At 45.7% G+C, this 25,601-nt stretch overlaps 1 protein-coding gene across 1 annotated transcript; it reads left to right on the top strand.

Moving 5' to 3' along the window:
- The first annotated feature begins 423 nt into the window (after positions 1–423).
- EMILIN3 (elastin microfibril interfacer 3) lies at positions 424–25,459 on the top strand. Its single transcript, XM_054981308.1, has 4 exons — positions 424–738; positions 11,402–11,524; positions 21,084–21,331; positions 23,457–25,459. The coding sequence occupies exons 1-4, from the start codon at positions 533–535 to the stop codon at positions 25,349–25,351; spliced, it is 2,472 nt and encodes an 823-aa protein (XP_054837283.1). The 5' UTR covers positions 424–532; the 3' UTR covers positions 25,352–25,459.
- The last annotated feature ends 142 nt before the right edge of the window (positions 25,460–25,601 follow it).

Raw genomic sequence — 25,601 nt, 5'->3', positions numbered from 1 at the left:
CTTTCTTTAACCATTTGTTTGATGCGGCACCACCGGGGTTTGTCTCCTGATTGGTAGGGGCGAGCGTTTCAAAGGCCACTCGGCTGGAGGAGGAGATGGATGGGATCTTATGCTAATCCCGCGCGAGGGACCCGCCTCTCTCCCCTGCCCTACTAGGAGAACCGGGGCTGACTGAAGCGAGGCGAACGGCGAGGAAAGGTACAAAAGAGAGGCTTGAGTTGGGACGCGAGCGCAAGGGCGAGCGGACAGAGGTATCTGGATGGGACACCTCGCTGCGTTCGCCTTCACCCGCCTCCGTTCTATGAGAGGACCTTTCCATCCTAGGAAACTGGCAATGGACTCTTGCAAGGGGCACGGCGCAGCAACCCACCTTCTCTCCTAGAGGGCTCTACCCCACCCCACTCCTTCTCACCCTCCCCACTTTGGAAGGCAGAGAGCAAACTGGCTCCCGGAGCAGCCTCGGCAGATCCTCGGTGAGCAGAAGGGGAAAGAGTTTGTAGCAGCGCATCTCTCTTCGCTTTCCTTGGAGAACATGAACAGGGCGAAGAGACTCTCCGGAAAAGCTTTGCCTTGCGCTTCGATCTCTTTGCTCTGCGTCGGGACGCTGGTTTGCCTCGCCGATGCCAAAGGGACCTATTACCGCCACCCGGTGCCCATCCCTTACGGCAACAGATACAACCTCTATACCTCAGGATCTAGCCCCCAACTTACTCCGGGCAAACCCATGGGGAAACACAAGTAAGCGCTCCGGTTCCTTATTCCTCCTTCCCATTGAGCCCTCCTTGCGTTCTGTTTTATGTTTTAAAAAGGACAGAGGAAAGAAATCGAGGTCCTCCAAGAACCGCACAGTTTCTAGTCAATTTCACCCGTCGGTCGGTGTTTCGCGCTGGTCAGTTTCGGTCGTGGGGCGACCTAGCGCCGGCATTCCGTTAGGGAAAAGTTGGGGTGGAATCGTGGTCGAAACTGGAGAGGGGATTTTGCACATGGGTTGAAAGACTCGCTCAAATACTTTCTGGTCGCGTGCATGACCGCTTGCCTGTTTCTTCCCCCTCCTCTTCTCTCCCCACCCCTTCCACGACAACAGATCTGCAGAATTCATATGGATTTTAACATTCCGGAATGATCAGGGAAAGGGGTGGGGAGGGCAGCGGAAGAAAGTAGGATCTTGGCATAAGAACGTTTATTTATTTATTTATTTATTTGTAGCTGCTTCGGGGCTTGTCGTTTTCTGAGCTAGTTTACGGTTATCAATATTTTAAAGAGCGTGGTAGGATGGGGGTGTTTCCCCCCTCCCCTCTTTTGGAGAAAAACACGGAATAGAAACGTTTCCATCTGCAGTGTGATAACAGAACCAGCCACAGGTGGGTAGGCGGGAAAAAACAGCTGGAATCGGCGTCGGCGTCCCCCCCCCCCCGCCCCCAGCATTTTGCCTGTCCGGCTGAGAACTTTTCGCTCTACGAATTCCTCGGTCTGCGTTTGCCTCCGAAACTGGGTGGAGCCAGGCGCAGTTTGCCGCGCATTTGAGGAGCGAGGGAGTGCCGCTGGGAGGGCGGCGTCGCTTCCTGCCAAATGCGGGACTCACCTGCCTTCACTCCGGCAGAAGGGGCGGGGCGGCCGCAGCTAGGGAGGCCTCTTCCACCCCGCTTGGCAATGCTTCTTGGTGGGATATAGAGTAAAAGATTCGCTTAGCTCCGGTTTCCCTTCTCGATCTAAAACTCTTAAGCAGTCTTGTAGGAACGATTCTGGAATAAACACTGCACGCCTGACAGGTGACAAGAATCCAGGTGCTCATAGGTGGATCCCCATTCTTATTTAACAAACAAGAATTCCAATTTATTTAGCAGTTTCAACGTGCAAAGACCCCTTCATAGCAATCTACTGACTGCGCAATCAACCCTATGCAGAGTTACTCCAGTCTACGAGCACTGATTTCGATAGACTTCGACTGGAGGAACTCTACATAGGACTGCACTATAAGTAAGCGCATAGCACAGTTTTAAACCTCGGGAAGGGAGGGCAAGTAGATTTCGGCAGGGGGAGAACAGGGTCGCCGGCGAGCCCCTGCTGGTGGATGGATATATTTATTCCAAATGAAATTGCAAACAGCCCTGTATTTTTAAGGAGCCTTTGCTGTGGTTACTGTTTTACACCACAAAACAACTGTAGTAACGCTATCTGTGCAGGACAAAACACACACTTTGCAAAAAAGAGAATTGTGTTTTTGGCATGCATGCCTAAGTTGTTAACCTGTTTCCTACTATATAGCAATTGTAACTCTGTGTATAGAACAAGTGAGTAGAATAGAAGCTTAGAAATAATCACATATGATTCCAGGGTCAACGTGTAAGAGACCAAAAGCATCAGCCTCTGTGGGACGAGTTGCAGGTTTGGTCTGAAATACAGTAGAGAGCAAACCCTTCCTAAGGCCACCTGATAAATTTACCAAAGGTAAATGTACCAAATTTACCTTTTGGAATGAAATGAAACGTGCTAACATTAAGGGAGCGATCCTGACTCAGAGGTAAATTCTGGGTTATTCAATGGGGCTTACTCCCCAGAAAGTATTGTTTGGCCTTGCAACCTAAATCCCACCATTGTAATTATGGAGAGTCTGCTTTCTCCCCATCCTTTCATGCACAGGGTAAAGTCAGGAGAAGGGAGGGAGGTTGAAAAGGTTGTAGGCGATAGTACTGGGAATGGGATGTGGACGCTTCTTCTCTGGAGGTCCACTGATCCATGCTTTGTGTGCAGAAGGTCTTTCTCTCAAGCTCAGTGCTCTGCCTCTTCACTTACACAGGGATGGACAGACTCTGCGTGGGTGCCTGTGTGATCAGACATCCCTCAAGCCACATATACCCTGACCTGAGCCTGTAGTGATTCACCCCCTGCCTGGCGAATAATAGCGAGTCCAGCATGACTTTCACTGCCAGAGTGATAAAGTATACAGCGCTGGAGCAGCACCCGCCCATGCTACATCATGCTTCTTTTTTCTCCATAGAAGTTCTCCCATGCCCCCAGTTTGGCTGTATGGTACTGAACTGGAAGCAAGACCAAACACACACACCCTCATTTTCTGTGCAGAGGCTCCCTGGTTTGTAAATGGGGGATTTATTCATCAGACATCCTTTTAGCCTCAGGTGCCAAGGACTGAGCTTGAACCCGAAGAGACCGTGTGTTCTCCCACTGACCTCTGGATTCTTGTCCCAGATAAGACAGAGCAGCCTTGCTGGTTGGTTTGGGGTTCAAACCTAGGCTTGGCCTCCATGGTGAGACTCATGTCCTTAGGGCCTAACTACATATTATGCTGTTTCTAGGTCTGACTCAGAGTCAGTTAAACCAAACACGTTCTAGGCATTCCCCACTGAAACTAAATTCTCAGGCACATGGTGGCCCAGTTTGGATTGGACCACAACACACGCCTCCCCTCCCTGCACTGTTTTCTCAGCCTGAAACGGACCCGGGAAGTCACTATTTGCTCCACGGAGGAAACCTGTGTATGCTGGCATGTCTGCATGCAAGTTTCCCCAACGGGCCATTTCAGGTTGGGAAACCAGCACAGGGAGGGGAGGCTCAAACTGCCTCTTCCCATGTGCTGAGGTCCAGTCCATAATAATAACACTAACTTGTTCACCGCTCTGGGTGGGGCACAAATGTGTCTAGAAAAGCGGTATATAAGTGCTGCTGCTGCTGCTGCTGTTGTTCCAGGTTAGAAAAAGGGGAGGGGCTGGAACACTCCTTGCCTGAGATCTTGGAGAACTCTTGACAGTAGTGTGCTAGAATGACATTGTGAATTAGTCTATGGTTGCCAAACCAGCCCTAATTTCTCATCTGCCAGCATTTTAAGTCTTTTACTCCAGATTTCTCTTTGAGCCTACATACTATTTATTGAGCTGAACGTTAATCCCACAGAAGGCCATTTTCTGAAAGGTTTAAAGTGGTTCTTTACCCTTTCTAATGTCCTAACCCAGTGATCCCCATCATGGTACCAGTAGGCACCATGGCCCCCCTCACTGAGTTTCTTCGTACTTACCTTATCTTCGCCAAAACAAAAAAGGGCCAGTTCTGGCTTTCCTCCACTTCACTGGAGTAGGAGGAGGTTCAGAAGAGCCCAGGAAGCATCACCAAATAGCTGCCTCCATCATAGGAGATGCTTGCTATGGCTGTGCTAAAGCAATAAAGGATTGATAGATTGATTGACCTGAAATTAGGACAGAAAAACATGACTGCAGACAAGGTAGCCTCCTAGAGAGGCATATTTGCAATGCTATACACACATCTCCAGCATACATTCAGTAAGACCCTCGTGCCCAATTGGACACTGACCCATTGCTTGGTTTGATTCCTATCGTCATGGGCCACTTCTTAGACTCAGACTCCCTTATGCTGGTCTATCAGGGTCAGTATTGGCTATTCTGATCGGCAGTGGTTCTTCAGTGCCTTTTTAAATGGAGATGCTGGGCGTTGGATCTTCTGGGTGCAAACCAAGCACTGTACCACTGAGCCATGCCTCCTTTTAAGGACCCCACCCTTCTTCAAGAGTGAACAGTGTAAAGCAACTCTCTTTCCCTTGCTGTCACAAATCATTCTAAGTGGGGGGTACCTAAAATCCTGAACACTCATGATTTCTGCCCAAACGTGTGAATGCCCCCCCCCACAAGAAGGGGTGAAAGTAAGCTTGTACAGCCAGTATGGAAAGAAAGTGGCTGGTAGGAAGTGCATTTACTTAAAGTGCCTTCTTCATCTTTAAGTTCTCCAGGGCAGATAGTAGCGACAGCAAATTTAAGCAGCTTTCACCCCTGCCCCCAAGATTTGTCAACTACCCCTTCGGGGATGATTTGAATCACTGTAATAATTCTTAACATATACTTGTGCCCCAGCATTACAGCGGATGGCACTAAAGATTCCGCACCCTTTGATTCTGTGAGCCAAGCTACAAGAGATGAGTTACATGGGGAGGAGTATGTGAAGGGAGTCACAATGTTAGCTGGGAAGCTCAGTTTTAAAAGAGATTGGAAGGCTTTGTCAATTTCCCCTCTCTACAGAGCCAGGGAGATGGCTGTTCAGAGGGTTTGTTAATTTCCTCTTTGCCTCCTGAAGGCTCTGTCAGTTTCACCTCCCCTTCTAAGAGGCTAAGAGGAAATAAACAAACCCTCTGAGCAGAGATCTCCCTGGCTCTGTAGAGAGGGGAAATTAACAAAGCCTTCTGATCTCTTTTAAAACTCAGCTTCCCAGCTAACACTGTGACTCCTTTCACATGCTCCTCCTCATGTAATTCATCTCTTGTAGCTTAGCTCAGAGTTTCATCTGTATCTCTCCTGTCTTGTATTAGCTGAGCAGGGCTACTGGAGAAATGTGCTCATTCACACAAATCCTCCCACTCCTCCCTCTGATAGGATTAGCTGCTGTTTCAGCAACAAGTGTTTGGACTACCCAAAATGGAAGTCCAGACTCCATAGATAGAGTCAGGGAGCTTGACTTTCTGTCTCCTGGGAAGAATTTTGTAGTCATTGGAAGAGGTTGGCATAGCTGGGTTGGATGAACAGAATATCTCACTAGTAATCTTGAGTGGATTCTAGGCCCCCAGGCTTGAGAATTGGAAAAGAGCCACAAAAGACTCATTGAATCACAGAGCCAATGAGAGAGCTGATGTAGTAGCTGAAAGCTATAAGCCAAGCCAAAGATCTTGAAGGCATTGGATTCCCCAATTTCAATTGAGTTAATCTGACTCTTGCAGTCTCAGTTAGAGAGATATGGGGTTATACTGGATCCAGCTCTACTGCTAGAAAAACAAATTAAGGCATCTGCAAAAAAATGCTTTCCACAAACCCAGTCTAGCCTAAAAGATGGCCCCCTACCTCGACATGGCCAATCTGGCCATCTGGATCCATGCCATGGTAACATCGAGACTTGACTACTGTAATGTACTGTACATAGTTCTCTCGTCTAAGTTAACTTGGAGACTACAGTTGGTTCAGAATGCTGCAGGTCAGATATTATTGGGAGCTAGGAGAACCATGAATATCACTTCCATTCTATAGTCACTCCATTGGCTTGCTATCAGTTACCAAGCCAAATTCAAGGTATTGGCTATCACCTACAAAGTTTTTCATGGCCTTGGTCCATCATCTCTCTGGAACTCCCTATATTTTCTCCCTGTATTTCACCTCTCTTCCTGTATTTTACCATGGCAGCTTTGCTCATCTAAACAGGGCCTTCTCCAGGTGCCACCTTGCACATGGGCAAAATCAACAGCTGTCTGAACACACAATTTCTCTGTAGTGGCCCACATTTTATGGAATGGTCTACCAGAGGTTAGGAAAGCTCCCACTCTCCTGGCCTTCCACAAGTTATACAAACGTAATTATTCAAGAGGACTTTCTACTCAGATAGAAGGGCTGTACTGTAAAGAAGTGGTCTCAAAAGATCTATCAGTAAAGAGATAAGGAGGGATCACATACTCTGCTATTGTTGCTGTAAACCTTGAGGGACCATAGACTTCACTACTATTGCTGTAAGTATGATCCTACTGCGTAGTTCCTACGTTGTTTAATGTCAGACATACAATTGCTTATGCTCTGTTTCAACATGTCTTCTGCTCTGTATTAGCTTTCCATTTCAAGTTTATTGAAATGTCTTTGATACTGACTGTACTGACTCGCTCTGTGTAATCTGCCTTGAGTCTCAGAGAGAAAGGTGGACTATAAACTATGTAAATAAATAAGTCACCAAATCAAACTTTATCGCAACTATGAATTCACTTGTTAGACAAGTCATCATCTCTCATCATTTATTCCCCCCCCTCTAGTTTACAATACAGGAGTAATCATTTTTGACTACCTTCCAGGGCTGTTATAAGACTTACAGAGATTTTCCCATGTGCTCCCAAAAAACTTGGCTTGCTGTATATAAATGCTAAGCATTATTATTAACAATTGCCTAGAGTAGATTCCTAGAATCAGAGTTCAAAAACTATCCAAAGACTGCTTGGTCCAACATTCTGTCAAGAGGCTGAGCCATCTACTCCGGTAAATGGTCTTCGTGGAGTTCTGACCTAATGAATAATCCAGATCACAGTAGGCTGAAGGCAGAGAGCGTGAGTGCTTCAAAACAACATGCTTGTGTGTTACAGAGCAAGAAGGCAGCCTCTTCTATGCACTGAACTGCATATTCACGACACATGGACCCCACATCATATACATGTGAAGCAGGAAACAGGATTCTATCTAGTGGTCAGTGCCTGTGAGTGCATGTGTAATGAGGCTTTAAGGACAAAGGGCTGCTGTAAAACCCAAGTCAAATAAGGAAGGAAGACCAGAGACACGCTCTGCCACTGTAGTGTTAGGAAAAGTCAGGTGAAGGGACTCCTGTAACCTTCCAAAGAAAGTCAGGCATTATTTTGATTTTTTATAATTTGTAGCATGGCAAGTAAGTGACTGGTTGCACTGCCCTATGGCACTCTGCATATGCTCAGAGGCATTCTTCATGCTGTGGCAGTTGTGTAATGTGTCCCCTGACATCGACTAGGAGGACTTGTGCCATGGCCTGAAAGAGCCTATTGCTTCCCATCCCATTTTTGTATTTGATATCCAGCCCTGCGAAGCAACTGCTGTCACCTGCCAAAGACACAAGGCATTGCTTCCTCATGTTGGGGGACGCTGTGCCTCCCTGTGGCAAAATCTGTCAAGCAGCTGTTTTTGTTGGCAGGGCAACAGCAACAAGAACTAAAACCCAGCGCCCCTGCATGAGACAATTTTTGACTGGCTTTTGTTGCCCTGGTGAACAGAAAATGCAAAATGAGGCAAAATCTGATAAAGGCTTTTAAAGATACTACACTGGGAATCTATAATGATGTGGGCTTGTTATTCCTTGCAGCAGTTGTAGTCAATCTTTTTAGAGAAAGGGCTCCTGTATACATGCTGCAGATCATATGCAGCTACCCTGGGCCTCAATGCTGTTTTCTTTTACTAAGCTGGAGAGCAGAAAGCTATGAAGGAATATCAGGCCAGAAGACAGGCGAGGGTCTCTAAGCCAAATCCAGGCATATGGGAATTCCTTCTCGGTGTCCCAAGTGTACTGCTTGTGCCATTTAGGGCATGCATGTTGCAGACTAGCCACTTCTGCCTTGGCTTAGAGGAACATTTTGACTGATTATAACTCGTGGCTCCAATGGGTGTGGAATAGGATATTGTCACTCTTCATAGTTTGCTGATGTGGATCAGGCCATCTGTAAGGTACCTATAGTTGCCAGGCTATAGACAGCAACTCTCGGGAGCATTTAGTGGGTACGGAATGGCACACTGGCATCATGTCAGGACATCCCAGGCCAACCACCATGGGATGCTCTAGAATTTCCAAAACGCTATGGTCCCATGGCATCACTTCCAGTTTTCACTGAAAATTATGTCAGCCCATGAAAACTTAATAAAACGTATATTATTTTAAAAAAAAAATTATGTCAACCCGCCAACTTGGCGCCAGCACACCTCCATTCCCCTCCCCTTTTCTCCCTGCTAGTGCTTCAGGCGCTGGAAGGCAACAAATAAAGTTGCAACCCTAAATGCTCCTCTGCATGCCCACATGATCTCATCTCACCACAAATGTGCATACAATCCATGTACAGTGTATGCCTGATTTCTTTATATGAGCGTTGAATGATTCTCGTGTTATTCAATGCATGTACAGCTGAATGTGATTGAAACCACCAGATACTGGTCCCTGGCAAGTGAATGTGTTTTGGTTCTTTCTTAGAAACAAATGTGCACATGTACATGCAGGATGTCCGGGGGGGTGCACTGTGACAGGTGAATAGGGTGATATTCTGTATTGTTTGAGCTGCAGAATGATCCTGCTTTGCAAGCAATGCCTGATTTCAACACCCTTGATCCCACTCACCCCTCCAGTTCTATTTCTATCACATTTTCTGCCTATCAGGATGGCAGTGAAAAGGGGCAGCCCATAGATGGTTCGGCAGACTCTCAAGACTCCATACGCAACATAAATAGTATGCACATTTGTTTAAAACGCCCATGCAAACCCAGCCTACCTGAACATGCTCAGTGCTCTACAGTGACCACAAAAGGGCAGCAAAAGATCATTTGGGGGTGGGGGGAGAGGAATGAACCTGATCAAGACCTTCTAGCAATGTGTAGTCACTGAAGGAGGAAGATTATGGACAGAGTATGAACACCGTGAGGCACATGTGAGTGACTAGCATTACTCTGAAGGGCTCAATGTCTAATTCTCATTTCAGTGGATGCAACTTTTGGTAAAAGGATTAGAATCACACTAATGATGGTTCTCACCTGGTAACCGTTGACAAACCTCTCGAGCCCTCTCCAACTTTTTTGAAAACTTTTCTTCTCTTACTCAGTATTTCCCAAGGAAACTATTTGTCTGAGACTTTCAGCCTTTTTAGTGCCAGCACTCTAAGTTTTATGTGCGTGTGCACAAGCTTTGCTAGTACTACTCCAATTTTCTTTTTTTTAAATTGAATTGGATTATTATAAAATTGCAAACATAGCATTCCATTGGCCAGTTGTTCCAGTACACCTCACTAGCGCAGCAGTAGATTTCAGAAGAGAAATGATCACCAACATTCTCAAAATTCACATTTGTTACTTCCCAAACTGATGGAAAACTTCATTTCAAGTCTGATGATGACACTGGCTCTTCTTTTTCAGGGTCTCTGCATGAAGGTATGTAGTTCTTTCTCTTGCTTACCTGGGCTGAAACCATCCTGCCACATTTCTTCCTGTCCCCTTATCTTTAAGAGCCCTGTGGTGCAGAGTGGTGGTAAGCTGCAATACTGCAGCCCAAGCTCTGCTCAGGACCTGAGTTCGATCCTGATGGAAGCCAGGTTCAGGTAGACAGCTCAAGGTTGACTCAGCCTTCCATCCTTCTGAGGTCGGTAAAATGAGTACCCAGTTTGCCAAGAAAACATTGTGGTGCAACGTCCCCCCATGGGTCAGTAATGACTCGGTGCTTGCACAGGGGTCTACCTTTACCTCTACCTACCTTATCTCTAAACATTAACTCCAGTCTCTGCATTCTGAATTTTTACTGTTCACAATCCATTTGCCGCAACCTAGGAACCTACTTTCCTGGTCTTTTGCTTTTATCCTTGCATCCTTTCCTCTTTGACATTGCCATCTGCTACATCCCTCCATTCTTAATTCTCTTCCACTGTTTTATCATCTCTTACTTGAAGCATCCTGAAATTTCTCATCACTCTCCATATGTTGCCAAGTAATCAGATCTGAAATCTGCCTCGCTCACCATCTGTGCCAGCTCTACACCTGTAGTCTTTCCCACAGAGGCTTTCCTGGGAGGCTGTAAATGCAGCCTTCATAGGCTTAAGCACAGATTCATAATAAGCTAGGTTCCACCCGCCTGCTGTTAATTGAGGTCATCGATGCCACAAATCCTCAGTAAGGCCAGTGTGAGCTATGGGGAATTTCCTTGTCATTTCCAGCTACTACATAAGTTTAAGGTGCATTTAGATTGAATCAAGCCTGAATTCTCCCTTGAAGCTAAAATGACAAAACTGAGGTTATCGTACTTTGGGTACATCCTGAGAAGACGAGACTCACTGGAAAAGACAACAATGCTAGGAAAGGTGGAAGGCAGTAGGAAAAGAGGAAGAGCCAGAATGAGATGGCTCGATTCAATAAAGGAAGCCACAGCCTCCAGTTTGCAAGATCTAAGCAAGGCTGTTAATGATAAGATGTTTGGGAGGTCATTAATTCATAAGGCTGATCATAGAACTAGAACTGACGGCGCCTATAGTAACAAGCAACAAAACATTTGTTTTGGGGAAAAATCTATTGGATCGGCTGTTATTGGATGTATGGTGTCCCTTTGTTACTGATGCTAGCATATCAGCAGTCTCTATTCTTCAACCTTCCAATTTTACTAGTTAAAAGTTTTGCCTGTGATGGGACTTGCACATCATTTGTCTATACAGATGTTATTCTTATGCTACAGAAGTGGTGAATGAGATTCCAGTTTCATTTGTGAATGAAGGAAGCATTAAAGGTAGTTCTCTGGGATGTTTCTTCCTAACAACTGCATAGCCCATACTATGAATCCCTGCTGGGTCACCCAGGCAACTCTTAACTTGTTATGTTTCTTTCCTAAATAGCCCGGTATCCACCTTGGTAGTGGGCTCCATCCAAATTCTGTGCTCTTTCCCTGTGAATTTTCCAGGTCACTGGTACCAGCTAGTTAATTATTCCAAATGAACGAACTGTCTAAAGGAACCCTTTAGCCAATTCAATCTCGGGGCTGTCACACTGTCAAAACTTGGATAATTTCAAACTAAGTTTGGCCTGGAGTTTAAGAAGGATAAGGAAATCAGATCTGGGAAGAAGTTTGACCATATCTTGCTTTTTTTCCAATTCAGGAACTACTGTGCGTATGTGGTGCAGAGGAATGTGACATGTACCCTTCAGGATGGGGCAGAGAGCTACATAAAAGCTGAGTATCACAAGTGCAGCTGGGGACCCAAGTGTCCTGGAAAAGTCTTGTAAGTACATGTCTAGATACAGCTGTAGCATGGTGAAGACTATTGCTATCTAGTTGCCTCTGAGGTACCTAACCTATTATACAAGCAAAGGTCCAATTAGTATGACAAAAAAAGACTTCCATACTAAACCTTTTCTCCTGACATCTTTGCCTGCCCAGCCACTTTATATACCATTGGATGATCTTCTCTGATATCACAGTGGACCTTGTGCCACCACCTTTCTTGCTGCCATTGCTTCAGGTTCTTTGATGTCAAAGAAAAGCCAAAGAATTTAGGGCTAGACAATTAATACTGCCAGCCTGGGCAGAGTTATACCCTTCTTAGGCCATTAACTTCAATGGACTTAGAAGAGAGTAACTCTGCTTAGGATTGCACTGTTAAGAGCTATGGGCAGGGCCGGCGCACCCATTGAGGCCAGGTAGGCGGTGGCCTCAGGCGCAGGGTGCTGGAGGGAGCGCCGGAGGAGTCATGGGGGGCGGGAGCACATGCCATGGAGCTGCAGCCTCCTATCCCTCCCGCCCTGCACCGCTGCCGCCGCCAGCACACGCCCCCAGCTGGGTGCAGCCGCCGCAGGCAGGCATCTGCGGCGGCGCAGACAACTGAGCGGGAGAGCTCGGAGGCCACCCGCCGCAGTGATTGGGCCGGCGGCAGCAGCGCGCACGCTCCCGTGATGATGTCACACGTGATGTCATCATGCAGGCTGATGCGTGCACACGCTTGCGCGCGCGAGGGCACCCGGCCAGCCGGCCGCGAGCGCCAAAACCCCTGGCACCGCCCCTGGCTATGGGGACTCTGGGAAAGAACTGGAAATCTAAGCTCTATTATGAACTTTTGTTAAATGAAACTCTGTAAATATTGTCTGTACGGCATGAACTTTACTGCTACAAGTCAATAGGCTGAGCCACTTTGGAGCCTTATGAAGGAAAGCAGTCGAAGAGAGAAAGCGAGAGAGATGCCTATGGTATGTGATGCTTCACTTAGGCAGTGCAGGCAGCCGCTTCCCATGCCCCTGCTGAGAATTCTGCTTTCCCACATCATATTTTTAAGTGACAGGCAGGCTCTCGCCTATTGCAAGCATAAAATGGGAGGGATTTCTACGCCTGCCTGCTTCCCACACAGACCCACGTATGCCAAGAGTGCAAAAGCAGCTCAATAAAACCATATATTTCTTGGAAGCTGACCGACATAGAGCATAAATCTTTCACATGCTGTAGATGCAGGCATTCTCCCATAAACTACCATTGAAATCAGTGCAGGGAAATGTTGCATTTGGGCTTCAATATGATCATGGAGTTCATCCAGATGGTAGGTCTCTATGCTCCTGATTAGGCAACACAAGAAGGAGAGTGGAAAGTGTCCTGGGAGAAAGCAGATGGCTTTCTTTCCAGGAGTATCCCAGCAATCCAACTATATGGACAGCAGAGCCCATGCCAAACCCTATTGGCCATGTCCATTACCAGGCTTGGATCCAGAACAATGTTTCCGTGGGTGGAAGGATTTCTGCCTGCAGAGTGTGACTTTTTAGCTGCCATCCCTCCAGCTGCAGTCCAAAATGCTCCCTGAAACAATACCTGGGGATTCTACCCACATAGGCTGGAACGCCACACACTTACAGACTAGAACTGGAACTAAAACTTTGCTTCATCTTAGGGTATGCTTGGAACCATCCAACATGATCCACCCTGTGATTTCCCCAAGTGATCCATAAGTTGATTATGTGTTATATGAAGTCCTTCTTCAGGCAATGCATAATTAACTTGTGGAACATACTGTTGTGGGATGCCGTGATGACTGCTAGTATATGTATGTGTACGCCATCAAGTCGCAATCAACTGATGGTGACCTCCATCAAGGGGTTTTCAAGGCAAATGAGAAGCAGAGGTGGTTTGCCATTGCCTTCCTCTGCAGAGCAACCCTAGGCTTCCTTGGTGGTTTCCCATCCAAGTACCAACTGGGGCCAACGCTGCTTAGCTTCTGAGATCTGAAAAGACCAGGCTATACCATGCCCCTGTCTCATGTGGCCATTGGCTTGGATAGTTTAAAAAATGGGATTAGGCAAATTGATGTTGAGGTCCAGCAATGGCTTTTAAAGTCAGGCTGGATAAATAGGATCCCTGTTGTTTAGAGGAAGTATATGTATGAGTGCTAGTCCTCAAGGGAAACAGTTAGGGGAGGCTTTGGCCTCTGCACTCCAGCTTGTGGGCTTTTTGAGAGCATCGGCTTGGCCGCTGTGGGAAACGGGACGCTGGATTGACCCAACTGAGCTCTACTTAAGTTTCTTGCGAGGGTTAAACAGGTATGTAGCTCATGAATGTTGTTCACGGCTATGTGGGAGACAGCCTTGAGTTCTGAGTTCACAAAATAAATTCAACCCCCACTGTTCAAAATTTGATGAAATAGGGTTAATTTTGTCTTGTTGGGCAGTCTTTTTGTTAGATGGCATAGCAAAGAAGAGTCAGCAGCATCATTTAGGGGCTAGAGTGTCTGATTAGAATCTAGGAGACCTGAGTTCAAATCCCCACTCTGCCAGGGAAACTCATTGGGTGACCTTAGTCCCATCAGACTCTCTCAGCCTAACCTGCTTCACAAGCTGAGGCTGTGAGGACAAAGTGGAAGTGGGGAGAATCCTACTATATAAAAGGCGATGGTATTGGTGATGACTCACTTTTTATCCTCGTGCAGGCGCATTGTTGACGACTTTGTCCTTGAAACCACTGCGAAGCGCCCGCTTGCCACCGGGAGGGGGCCCGCTGAATCGACAGCCTAAACACACACACACTCTGCATCTCCCTTTAGCACCTTCCCGCTCTGGCCTCCAGGCCACTGAGAAGTGCCTGCTTGCTGCTGAGAGAAGTGTTCAGGCACTTTTCTTTCAACATAGATAACTGATTGTTATGTTTCATGAAAAAAATTAAAATATGACCAACAACAGTTTTCTAGAGCCCGTTGTATTTTTTCACACAATGGGCTCTGTTGCTAGTTATGAGATAAGGCACTTCAGGTCCCCATTGCGGAGAATCGCAGGATATAAACTTTAAAAATAAGAAGTATTTCTATGCTTTTACAGGGAAACTGTAATCCAGTACTTGTTCATTCAGGAAGAAGCCCTGTTGAATTCCTCGAGGCTTACTTCTCACTTAATGTGCACAGATTAGGCTTACTTCTGAGTTGCACATCTTGGTGAAATGAATGAGATGTACTTCAAAATAAACATCCTGATTTCATTTCTCTAGTAAGCTATATATTTGCTGAAGGAAAGGGGTGTTTACCTGGGGCAGTTCAAGAAAATGACATGTAAAGGACTGAGTTACAGGCCTGAGCTGCCAACATCCAATCCAAGGTAGACCCTTAACTTGTTTCTGGTGTGTGTGGGAGGGGTGCTATTCATTTCCTTTACAAACTCTCACACTCTTTAGTAGAAATAAAAAGCAATAACTGTTTTTGAGTATGTCAGGAAACATAACAGTACCTCATTAGGCCTCAGAGAAGATGTTGGATTCCTTTCATCCAACAAGAATTGGATGTAGCTTGCCACATCTAGGAAGACAGTAGTCCTGTTCCCAATTTATAGAGAACACACATACATTCTGCATATATGCATGTACATCTGTTTGTAAAAAGGAGAAAACACATCTTCACTTTACAAATGAAACGAAGGACCAGTACCTGGATGACATTCGGTTTCAATCACTTGTTCAGCTGTTCATGTGTTGATTGTAACATGAGAATTACTGACACATGTATCAAGGCAAATCAAGTGTACACTGTACCTAGATGGTATGTGTGTTCACTGTGACATGCAAACTGGGATTTTGTTATGACAGGTTATGCTTCTCTTGAATGTGTACAATTGGGCCTTTCATATATATGAGCACATGAAGCTGCTTTGTACTGAATCAGACTATCAATCCTTCAAGGTCAGAATGGGCTGCTCAGATAGGCAGCTGCTTCCAGGGCCTCAGGAAATGCCTTTCTTGTCACCTGCTACCTGGTCCATTCCATGGGGGATAACAGGGATTGAACCTGGGACTTTCTGCATGCAAAGTGCAGGCGATGCTCCACAGCATGGCCTTTTAACCCCCCTTTCCTCCATGCATCCAAAGGATATCTGCAAGTTAAGAACATGCCTCCTGCACTGGATGGAGTGTGGTCTAGTCCATGAAAGGTTATTCTGCAATAAATCAGACAGTGTTTTAAGGTGCTACAAGTCTCCTTTTTGTTTTGAGAGCAACAGCCAAAGACGGTGTGATTTGTTATGCTTTGTAGTAGAGAGAAATATATCGCTTGCCCACAGGGACAGCGATTTTCCAAGTGACGCTACGCTATTCTACAACAGAGAATTCAAGTCAAGCACTAATAAAAGGGATATTGCAAAAAAGTAGATCAGAACCTACTGGCACATTCAATGAATGCAGCTTTGAAATATTTGTAATAATAACTTGCATCCTACTCCTTCACTGAACAAAGTTGTAAGCTTACCTCCAGCCTATGGAGCTTCTAACTTTGCTGAATGTAATAGTGAGCTGTGTGCCCAAATTTCTTGTAAATCCCTCATTCGAGAGCCAACGTAGTGATAAACGTTGACTGGAGAGACTTGTGCCTTTCTAACTCTGCTATATTACATCTTTCTTGGTAATCCATGCAAGAACCACCTCTTTTTTCCCCCTCCATTTCCACACCCCAAACTCTAGCTGTACTGAAATGTGTAAGGGCCAAGCTACAAGTGACAAATGACACTTGAATGGCAAGTGGATTGAGTGGAGGGCAAGTGAACAGGGAGAAATACACTTGCTGTTCAAGTGTCATTTGTCACTTGTAGCTTGGCCCTAAGTGAGGCAATCTTCCTTAAAAACGGTGCAGTTCTTAGAAGGATGTGTTGATGCTGAAGCCCAGATCTCCCCAGCAGAGGTGAGCAGTAGCTGCTCTACTATATCCTCAATTAACCCACCAATTAGTGAAGAAAGAATGAGCCGCTCTCCCTCCCTCTTTGAATGCACCCTTTCATAACGAGCACCAGGGTCAATAAATGATGTTATTTCGAACAAAGCCAGCTCTGCAAGATGAACTTTATGTATGGCTCCTGAGGCTGTGAAAGAGATGCAGCTTTTTTTTCCAGCCACTGGTGAATGTTTATCCAGCTGCAATAAATACTTCCTTTTGCTGACACGTGAAGTGGAGTTTTTGCACTTTGAGAGGATTTTTTTGTTTTGTTCCTGAAAAGAAGCAGCCTCATTCCTAACTGGAAGTGGCACTTAAGGGCAATGTGGCATGGTAGAAGAGCATCGGTGCCAGTCCCTGACTCGCTTTGACTGGCAAGAGTTTTTCTCTCTTTACAACTCTGATCCTCTGCCAAGAGCAAGAGACAAAGGCCAGCCATGGCCCAGATGTCTGCAGAGAGTCTGGGTGACAGCTTGCGCCAATGTTGTTGCTGACAGTGGCTCAGTCGCATAGCTTTTGCCGCTCTTTGGGTTTTATATGCACTGCTGTTGTTTTCTTTTAAAACTGCTGCGGTAACTTGGAGGCTTCTGTAGGGAACAATTTCCATTCTCACTCCTCTTGGTCAACCAGAGAAAGAACAAACAGAAGTGGATGGTGAGTTTTGGTACAGCACAGAATTCTATGGCAGTTTCCCAAAAAGAGGCTGCCAGGAACCGATCGTGTTCCAGTGTTCTGTGGCTCACCGGAAAAATAACAAAGAAAGCATCCAGTTCTGCGCACGTTGTCAAAAACAATTGCTCAGCAGAGGTACAGGAACCCTGCTTCATTTAGGATGTTTGAAGGGATGCCTTAGGGATGATTCTCATGACCAAACTGGCATAGCAGTGGAGTGGGCTGGATCCAGGCTGTGCTGCTTTGGACACATAGCAGCTATGTGTTCCAAGACCCAGCCATATTAAAATACCTAAAGTATGAAGTGCTGCACACCCAAGCAGTGCCGCATATTTAAAATCTGCATTTAGCCTAATCCTTTACATTTTCTATGGGATTACCGTGAGCTTTATGGAGGAAAATAGGAGGATGGATATGTCAAAAATTAGCTTAAGAGCATGAAATATGCATATGCATTGCAAAAAAAAAAAGATGGTAGGCATCCTGGAAAGCAAGCAAACAATCACTTCATCTCATGCCTAGACTAGGACCAGCTAGCTTAGCTCAGATATCTCTGTATTGTTTTGGCTGTGAAAAAGGGAGAACCATCAATATAAGAGAGACAGGCAGGGTGAGAAGTGTTAGGATATCAGATCATAAATGCAGTGATACTGAAGTTACATGAGGTAAGGATTGCACTGTCAATCTCTTAATAATATGTCAGTCAGAGGCTTGCAGCTGAATGTGAGAGCAGTCTCTATTGAAAGATAGAGCATTTGATGTGAAGTAATAGGAGAGCCCTTTGAAGTGATGTCAGGTGATACGAAAGCTCACTTTGATCTACTGCAGCGGCTGCACACATGCAACTCATTGCTTGGCGCTGCATCCATTGAGTGGTGAGCATGAATGCCTAAATGCAATTGAAATGACCTTTCGTAATGATTGAGGGGTTGGTGCTGACCTGGGTCGTCCAGGCAAGCCCAGTCTCATCAGATCTTGGAAGCTAAGCAGGGGTAGGGTTAGCAAGTAATTGGATGGGGGACCTCCAAAGAGGACCAGGGTCGTTATTCATAGGCAGGCAATGGCAAACCACCTCTGTTAAGTCTCTTGCCTTGAAGACTCCAACAGGCATTGCCAGAAATCAGCTATGACTTGACAGCCAATGATGGGGGATTGATGCATGTTGTTAAAGAGAGGAACACACAGCAGGGAGCCTGAAACAACCCCTCACCAGTTACTTCCCTGAGGCAGGAAATGGTAGGATCAGATCGTTCAAACCATGACTGAAAGTTGCTTTTATCCAATTTGCTTGAAATCAGGGGGATCCTTTGAAGGACAAGCAGAAGACACTGTGCCGCAATTTTGGTGATATCTTCTGCTACCATTTTAGAAATAAGCAGAGAGAAATATGGCTGTGCAAAGAGGGACTTATTTCAGAGGTCTATAAAATCAACTCCCATTGTTCAATCTGCTTGAAACTTTGCAAGTCTTTAGATTAGAGGAAGGACTGTGTACTACACAAATTTGGTGCTATCATCTTTATAAACAGCTGCCCCAGAGCCTTGAATAGATTGAAAATAATGATCTCAAAGAAAAAACATATGAATTTGACTTGGAAACCAGAAGTATCCTACCTGGAAACAAGCAATCACTGTAAAAATTCTACCCCTCCTCCCCCAAGTCCAGATCTAAAATTATAATGAAAATTTTCTCAGTGCACACCCCTAACATTTACCCACACGTGCAGTAATTAATCCTCAGGCAATTAAATTGTAGAAAAGATATTAAGGCAGATTCCATTCGGAGCATTTTCTTATAGAAGACAGAAGCAAGAATCCTAGTCTAAAAGTAAACTTTCCCGATTGAGCATGGCTAACTAATTTGCATCATGCTTGCAGGTGGGTATGTGGATCAGGCCTTTATGGCAGGAGCTCTGAAAAGGTGCCTTCTCCTTCTTGGAAAGCCATGAGGCAAGAGGGAGCATGGGTTGCCTTTCGCAGCAACACTGAATCAGAGCACTGGGCCATTGAGGTCCACTCAGATTTGCAGCGGATTGCCAGAGTTTTGAACCTGGGACTTTCTGCAAGCCAAGCAGATGCTGATCCCTAACCCCAGTCATGAGAAACAGAGTTTTTATTTTTATGTAGATTACACACTTCTCTTTAAACTGCTTTTTCTCATCTGATCTATGGATTGTGGAAGATTAATAAAGCGCTGCTCCTATAGTGCCTTGAATTTTCCCGGTATAAATGAAAAAAATTTTCATTATGATATCTCAGAGTCCAAAACAAATTGCCAAACCAGCCAAGCATGCAACTTGTGGCTTTTTGCTGCCCCCTGCTGCTAAGAAAAATCCATGTTTTAAGGCTCAATAGAAAATGTTGGCTTAGGCTAGAGGCCGGCATTTTTTTTTTTAGCAAATCAAAAATGGTTTGAAGGAGAGATCAGTGTTCATACCATGTGTATTCATCCCAGATTTGCCTCTATTTTCCAAAGAGGAATCAGTGGGAAAATATTAAGAAGTGCTGTGGCATTTGTCAGTTGCAATAAAAAAAAATCGAAGGTTCTAGTGTTACACAAATGCATCATAGTGTAAGCTTTTGTGGGCCAGAATCCTTTCTGTCAAGTTTCAAGCTTACAGCGCGCTAATTGCTTGCATACTCATGAGCTGAGTTCCTTCTCAAAGCATCTTGATTCTGATCCGGCACAACAGGCCCATGTATGTACATTTTATATGTATATAGGCTAGAGTTGCCAGTCCTCTGCTGCTCCCACCCTTCACCCCCCCCCCGTCCCACCTACCTGGCTGGCGAAGGAGGAACATGCCTCTCGGGGGCATGCTCCCAGGTGGTGCTGCATGTTCCCACAGGCTCAATCCAGCCCAAATTGGGCTGCTGCGGAGCGCAGAAGTGCTCCCACGCCCCACAGAGGCCCGATTTGGGCCGAATTGGCCCGAATATGGCCTGATTTGGCCCTGATCCAGACCAAATCAGGCCCAATTCAGCCCCCTGAGGAGTGCGAGTGTGTTCCTGAGGGTGGCTGCAGCCCATGTGATGAAATCATTTCCCGGAAGAATGGGGGAAGGTAAGTGCCAAGTCCCCCACCTCCCACTGGGAGGACAGGGAGACCTGGCAACTCTAATATAGTCTTTGTAGAGAAAGTTGGAAGAATGCATGGATCTGATGTTTGAGGGCAGAGGGCATGATCCCTATGCATTCCTTACTCACAGAATATGACTGATGGAACAAGTCTTCTGTGTACACACATTAATGACACGTGTGAGGGGAAATAAATAACAGTATTTCAAGCAGCACCTTGTGGAAATTGTGCGCAAATGTCAGTATACATTTATGCACATATACCTTCCTGCTCCAGTTTTTATTGCACAGTATTGGAAAATCTACCACAGTGTCGGGGCCAATTAAGACATTACACAGTATGCATTTTGGGTTCAGAGTCCCCACTCTGTGTCCCAATAATCAGGCAGCTGTTGTAGGTTCTCCTCCATTCATCTGCATGCAGTGCCTGATTCAGATCTTGACTGTGGCACACATGGAGAAGGGGCTTCAGGCTTCCTCCCTCCCTGCAATTTTTTCCTGACCTGGAGATCTGGGAGTCTCTATTTGGCCTATTAGGGAAAGCCACATGTATGTTTGTGGTTTTCTACAACATACTGAACAGCACTCCCAGACCATTTCAGGTCAGGAAAATAGTACGAGGGGAAAGCTGAAGTCCTTTGTCCACATGCACAGTAGTCATGATCTGAATTGGGCACCACGCGTGAGGGACTTGCAGAGGACCCACAACGCACATCTGACAATTACATAGGAGAGGGACGCTGATCTCAATCTGTATACTCTGTGATGTATGTATTGGCCCACACATTTTAAGCATGCTCGAGATATTATTTCTGTGACCCAAATGCTCAGCCTTTAATCTTGTTACACATTCCTTGTCTGTTGGCAATTAGGTATCGCACATTCTTCAGACCCAGATACAAGATTGGGTACAAGACAGTGACAGAGTTAGTCTGGAGATGCTGTCCAGGCCTCATGGGAGAAGGATGCCTTGACAGTCCAACTGACCAGCCAGGGCTTCTGCCCCAGCACCCCAGTCCCAAGATGCCACCCACTCAGAAGATGTTTCCAGGTCCCAGAGTTCCTCCTCACCCCAAAATACATCCGGATCCATTTCCAGGACCAAAGAAAAACCATTACGGTGAGTGACAAAACCTTTTGTGACCACCCCCACAATTATTGATTTCAGTGGCTTATTTCTAAGGATTTGGAAGCTAACTAATCAAAATTGGCCCTGAATATGACTGGGTCATTAACCTCAGAAGGATAATCCAAATGAAATTATCTCCGACTTTCTGGTCCAAACAGACAAGGCCAAAGCAGGCAATTTTTTTAGAGCAGCACCACGATGTCTGTGGCTGCACTCCGCTTTCAGTTACCATTTTCTGTTTCTGCAAGGTAGTGAGGCAAAGGAAAGCAAAAATGAAGGAAAGCCAAAGTACCCAACATATACACCAGTCAAGTTAAATATGCATCCAGATACCAGTGGAGAGAAGGGATGGAGAAAGCCTCATTTCTCTAATCTCTTTGTGCTTACTCTTCAAAGGAGAATTTTGATTTCCAGTAAACTGGGGCACTTTCCTCCTCTCTCTCTCTGTCATTTAGCAGGAATGTTTCCTAACGTCTATGAGGATTTTGGCCCTGCTGGACAGGGGGGAAATGTTTAGAACTGGAAATGTGACACGCCTCTCCTTGTCTGTAGACCTTTTCCTGTCTTCCTGAAATTTCAGGATTCCTTAGGTGAGAGGCACATTTCCTAAGAATTTTGTCCCACTTTGGTGGGGAGAAAGTTACCTTTATGCCTGTATTTTCCATTGAAACCAATAGAACTGTCAACCAACATAATTAACTAATCTGATCATTGAAAAATATTCAAAATGGAGTATTTTGATATTGAAAAATATTCAATATTGAAAAATCTGAACAAAATTATTAATGAAAACTATTACTTGAATCCAGACCCAAATAATGTTTCTCTGCAATTTCCTACTGATGACCTTTTCAGAAATATCAATGGGAAATGCAAGAACTAACATTGCAAGTCAGGGGAGGGGCTGTGGCCATGGAGAATAACACTTCTCGGTCCTGAGAAGGATCTGAGGGGAGAATAAGAGGGCCATGGAGAGGACAATGTGAGGAGATCTACTTGGCTGCTTCTGCCCATGCAGAGTCTGTTCTATGAATAAAGACGGCCTCTGAGGTTAGCTTAGGGGATTGCAGGGTATACCCTATGCCAACCTGGTAATGCAGGAAATTCGTGGGCAGAGGGAGTTACTTTCTAGACCGGAATTACCCTTCCTGTAAAATGGAGAGCTGTTTAAGCAGGAAGTAACACTTTAGCTCCTCTCATGCAAAGATGAGTTTCCAGTGTTACTAGAGAGGTTTGGGCAGGTCACTGTGCAGGAGTTCCTAGGCTACTGAAATAAAACCGGAAGTCCTAAAGGGCTTTAATTGCAAAATTAAGGCACAGTCAACAAGACTGCCCAGAATGAATATGTCTGAAGTAAGAAGGTCACACAAATCTACTGTTAGCTGGGAAAACCAGTTAATGTAGCTGCAAAAACCCACTTTCTTCAAACTTTGTTGTGCCCACCAGAGAGCCCTCTCCCTCAGCTGGTCTGGACTGGCCGCCTGGATCCATGCCACACCAACTCCACTGTAATGCTGTCCACGTGGGATGGCCCGTGAGGTCATCTCGGAGTCCCCAGTTGGTTCAGGATGCTACAGCTCAGGGGGGAAAAATTAAGAAGAAAAAAAGAAAAGAAAAAAAAGAAAAAAGAGAAAAAAACAAGAAAAAAAACACAAATCTACTGTTAGCTGCCTACCATGGACAGAGGCTGTGCTGTTCATTGATATGCAGTATTTTGCACAAGGTATTTCACAATGGCCATACATAAACCTAATCTGAACAGCAAGTCCCCAAAGGAGTAATTTTGACTTGTCCTTAGTTACATCTGAATTCACCTGTTTGGTAGAATATGTATAATGTCTTGGTTTTCCCTCCACTCCATGATTTTAGGTTTCTGTTTTATGCATACATAAAATCCCAGGGGTGACTTCTTTCTTTCTATTGCATGGTAAGTACTTGCAGTCCAACACGTCCACATGGCTGCAGATGTACTGTGAGAATACAAAGAAAGTGCCTGGCTTTCTGTACTTTCAGTTAAGAACCCATGTGCTGAACCAGAGAGTCCCAGAAGCTACCCTTCTGAACATGCCTTGCTTGGCACTGATTATGACTTCTGTTTCCTTCTTGTTGCCTACAGGTAGAAAAATGCCTGGTTTGATTGGAGACAGGCTAGATCGGCTAGAGGAGGAAGTCAGGCATCTCTCACAGTCCTATGACAGCTTGCACAACATGGTGAATGGACTGGGGGACCACTTGCGTCTAGCCATCCAGGAGGACACCAGTAAGATGATCGGATCCCTGATGAACAGTCCAAGCGTGCCTGATTCAACCATGGGATTTGGGGTCATTCCTGATGGGATTGTGGATGCAGCAGACAAAGCGGACATCTCCCCTTATCCACCAGTGGGCGAGATCCTGAGCAAAGTGACCGAGGTGAGTGATGCACTGAAAATCAAGACTGATCTACTGGATGAGGTGCATGGCATGGTCCTTGACCACGATGGACAGATCAAGCATCTTCTGGAGTCAGCCCGGCCGTCACCCCTCACCTCCATCGATATGCTTGAAGAGTATGTAGACAGCCGGCTCAGCAACCTGCGGGTAGAGCTTCTGGATGGCTTTGAGAAGAAACTGGTGAATATCCAGAACACATGCGATTATCGGATCAAGGAAGTACAAGAGCAGTGTGAAGAAGAGAAAGCTGCCAACCTACGTCTTCAACAGACCCTCGATGGCAAAGAACTAGAGATCAAGAAGGAAATTTCTCATCTGGAAACCCAGATACAAGGGCTTACAGTTGTGGAAAGCTGTTGCAACAACCTGAACTACCTCACCAAACGGATGGATATCCTAGAGAAAGGCCTACACAGCATATCCGAATCTCAGAAGAATCTGCACTCCCGGTTGGATAATGAACTTTCTACAGTCACCTTGGGAAGCTTCTTTGAAGGGCGCTTTGAGGACCTTGAGGGCAGGCTGAACATCTCAGAGAGGGAAATGGGAAGTTGTTGCTCCATTGTGGAGGATTCGATGAGAGGCCTGCTGGGGTCAGAGCTGGATGGCACAAGGGCCTTATTTGATGACAAAATGAGAACGCTGGAAGACAGGTTCATGACCATTGTAGGAGAAGTGAACAACATCAGCTCCACAGTGGGAGTGGATGGAGCTGTAATGCCATTCCTAGAGGGGGAGCTTGCTGCTGTAAGGAAGGAAATCGATGAGAAGCTGGAGATTCTACAGAGTCAGATGGCCACCTTGGAGACTACATGCTCGCAGGGGTGCACATCTACTTCCAGAGATGTAGAAACCTTCCGTACAGAGATTGAAGACTGCCAGAGCAAGAACCAAGATTTGCTGCTTCGGATGGACAGCAACTCTGACTTGCTGAGGAAATTGAATGCCACCATTCTGGAGATCCAGAGGCGGATTGAGGAAGAGGCATCGGGTGCCTTGCAAGGAGAGATCACACTTCTGAAGATAAATCTAAACACAATGAGCAAATCCCTCACCGGGCTGAAGGATTCTGTTTCCCAGTACTCGGATACAGTGCTGCATGTCAATTCATCTCTGGAAGAACGTGACCGCAAGCTAGAGGATGAAGTCTACTCCATCCAAGAGAAGATCAGTGACCAAGGCTCCCAGTTACTGTTCAGCAACAGGCGTGTCCTGAATCTAAAAGGGGATCTTGAGCGGCTCAAGTCCAGGATTGTCAACGACCTGAGTAACTGCAAGAATGTAGCGCATCACCTGCAGAAGGAAGTGCTCCAGTTTGATGACCGTGTGGCCCAGGTGGAGGATACGTGCAGCAGACTTGGCACAGCGACAGGAAGCTTGGACCGCATCCGGAATGAATTGGAAAACAATGCAGGGAGTATGTGGGGCTACATGGACCATATGAACAAAACCTTATCTGCGCACTCTCAGGAAATAACTGTACTGAAGGACAACTTGTTGGATTGCCAGGCTAAAGTCACAGAATTAGCTGAAGACATCAGCCTTTTAGAAGGCAAGCTACAAGGCAGCCAGCATTAGCAATTGTGAACAAATCTTGAAGTACAACTAACTTATACCATGAAGACTCCAATGTGACATCAGGAATTTTTTTTGGGGGGGGAGGGGTGCTGTTTTAATTCAAGAGGAGAAGGGAAGGGTACAAAAAACTTGCTGCTATAATTCTCTCTCTCATTTCACTCTTAAGAGTGACCGTCTCCTTTACAGCTGAAGCTGTACATTTGCCATTACTGTACTCTCTTCTGGACATTTAGCAGCTGTACTATGTAGC

This window comes from Eublepharis macularius, chromosome 5, assembly GCF_028583425.1.
Source record: "Eublepharis macularius isolate TG4126 chromosome 5, MPM_Emac_v1.0, whole genome shotgun sequence".
Taxonomy (NCBI): Eukaryota; Metazoa; Chordata; class Lepidosauria; order Squamata; family Eublepharidae; genus Eublepharis; species Eublepharis macularius.
Note: the sequence above shows the minus strand (reverse complement) of the source record. Positions and strands in the feature narration are given on the sequence as shown.

Coding starts and splice junctions, on each gene's coding strand:
- EMILIN3 (XM_054981308.1), top strand. CDS start 533: ATGAACAGGGCGAAGAGACTCTCCGGAAAAGCTTTGCCTTGCGCTTCG. Junction 11,525..21,083: donor AAGTGTCCTGGAAAAGTCTT/GTAAGTACATGT, acceptor GTTGGCAATTAG/GTATCGCACATTCTTCAGAC. Junction 21,332..23,456: donor ACCAAAGAAAAACCATTACG/GTGAGTGACAAA, acceptor TGTTGCCTACAG/GTAGAAAAATGCCTGGTTTG.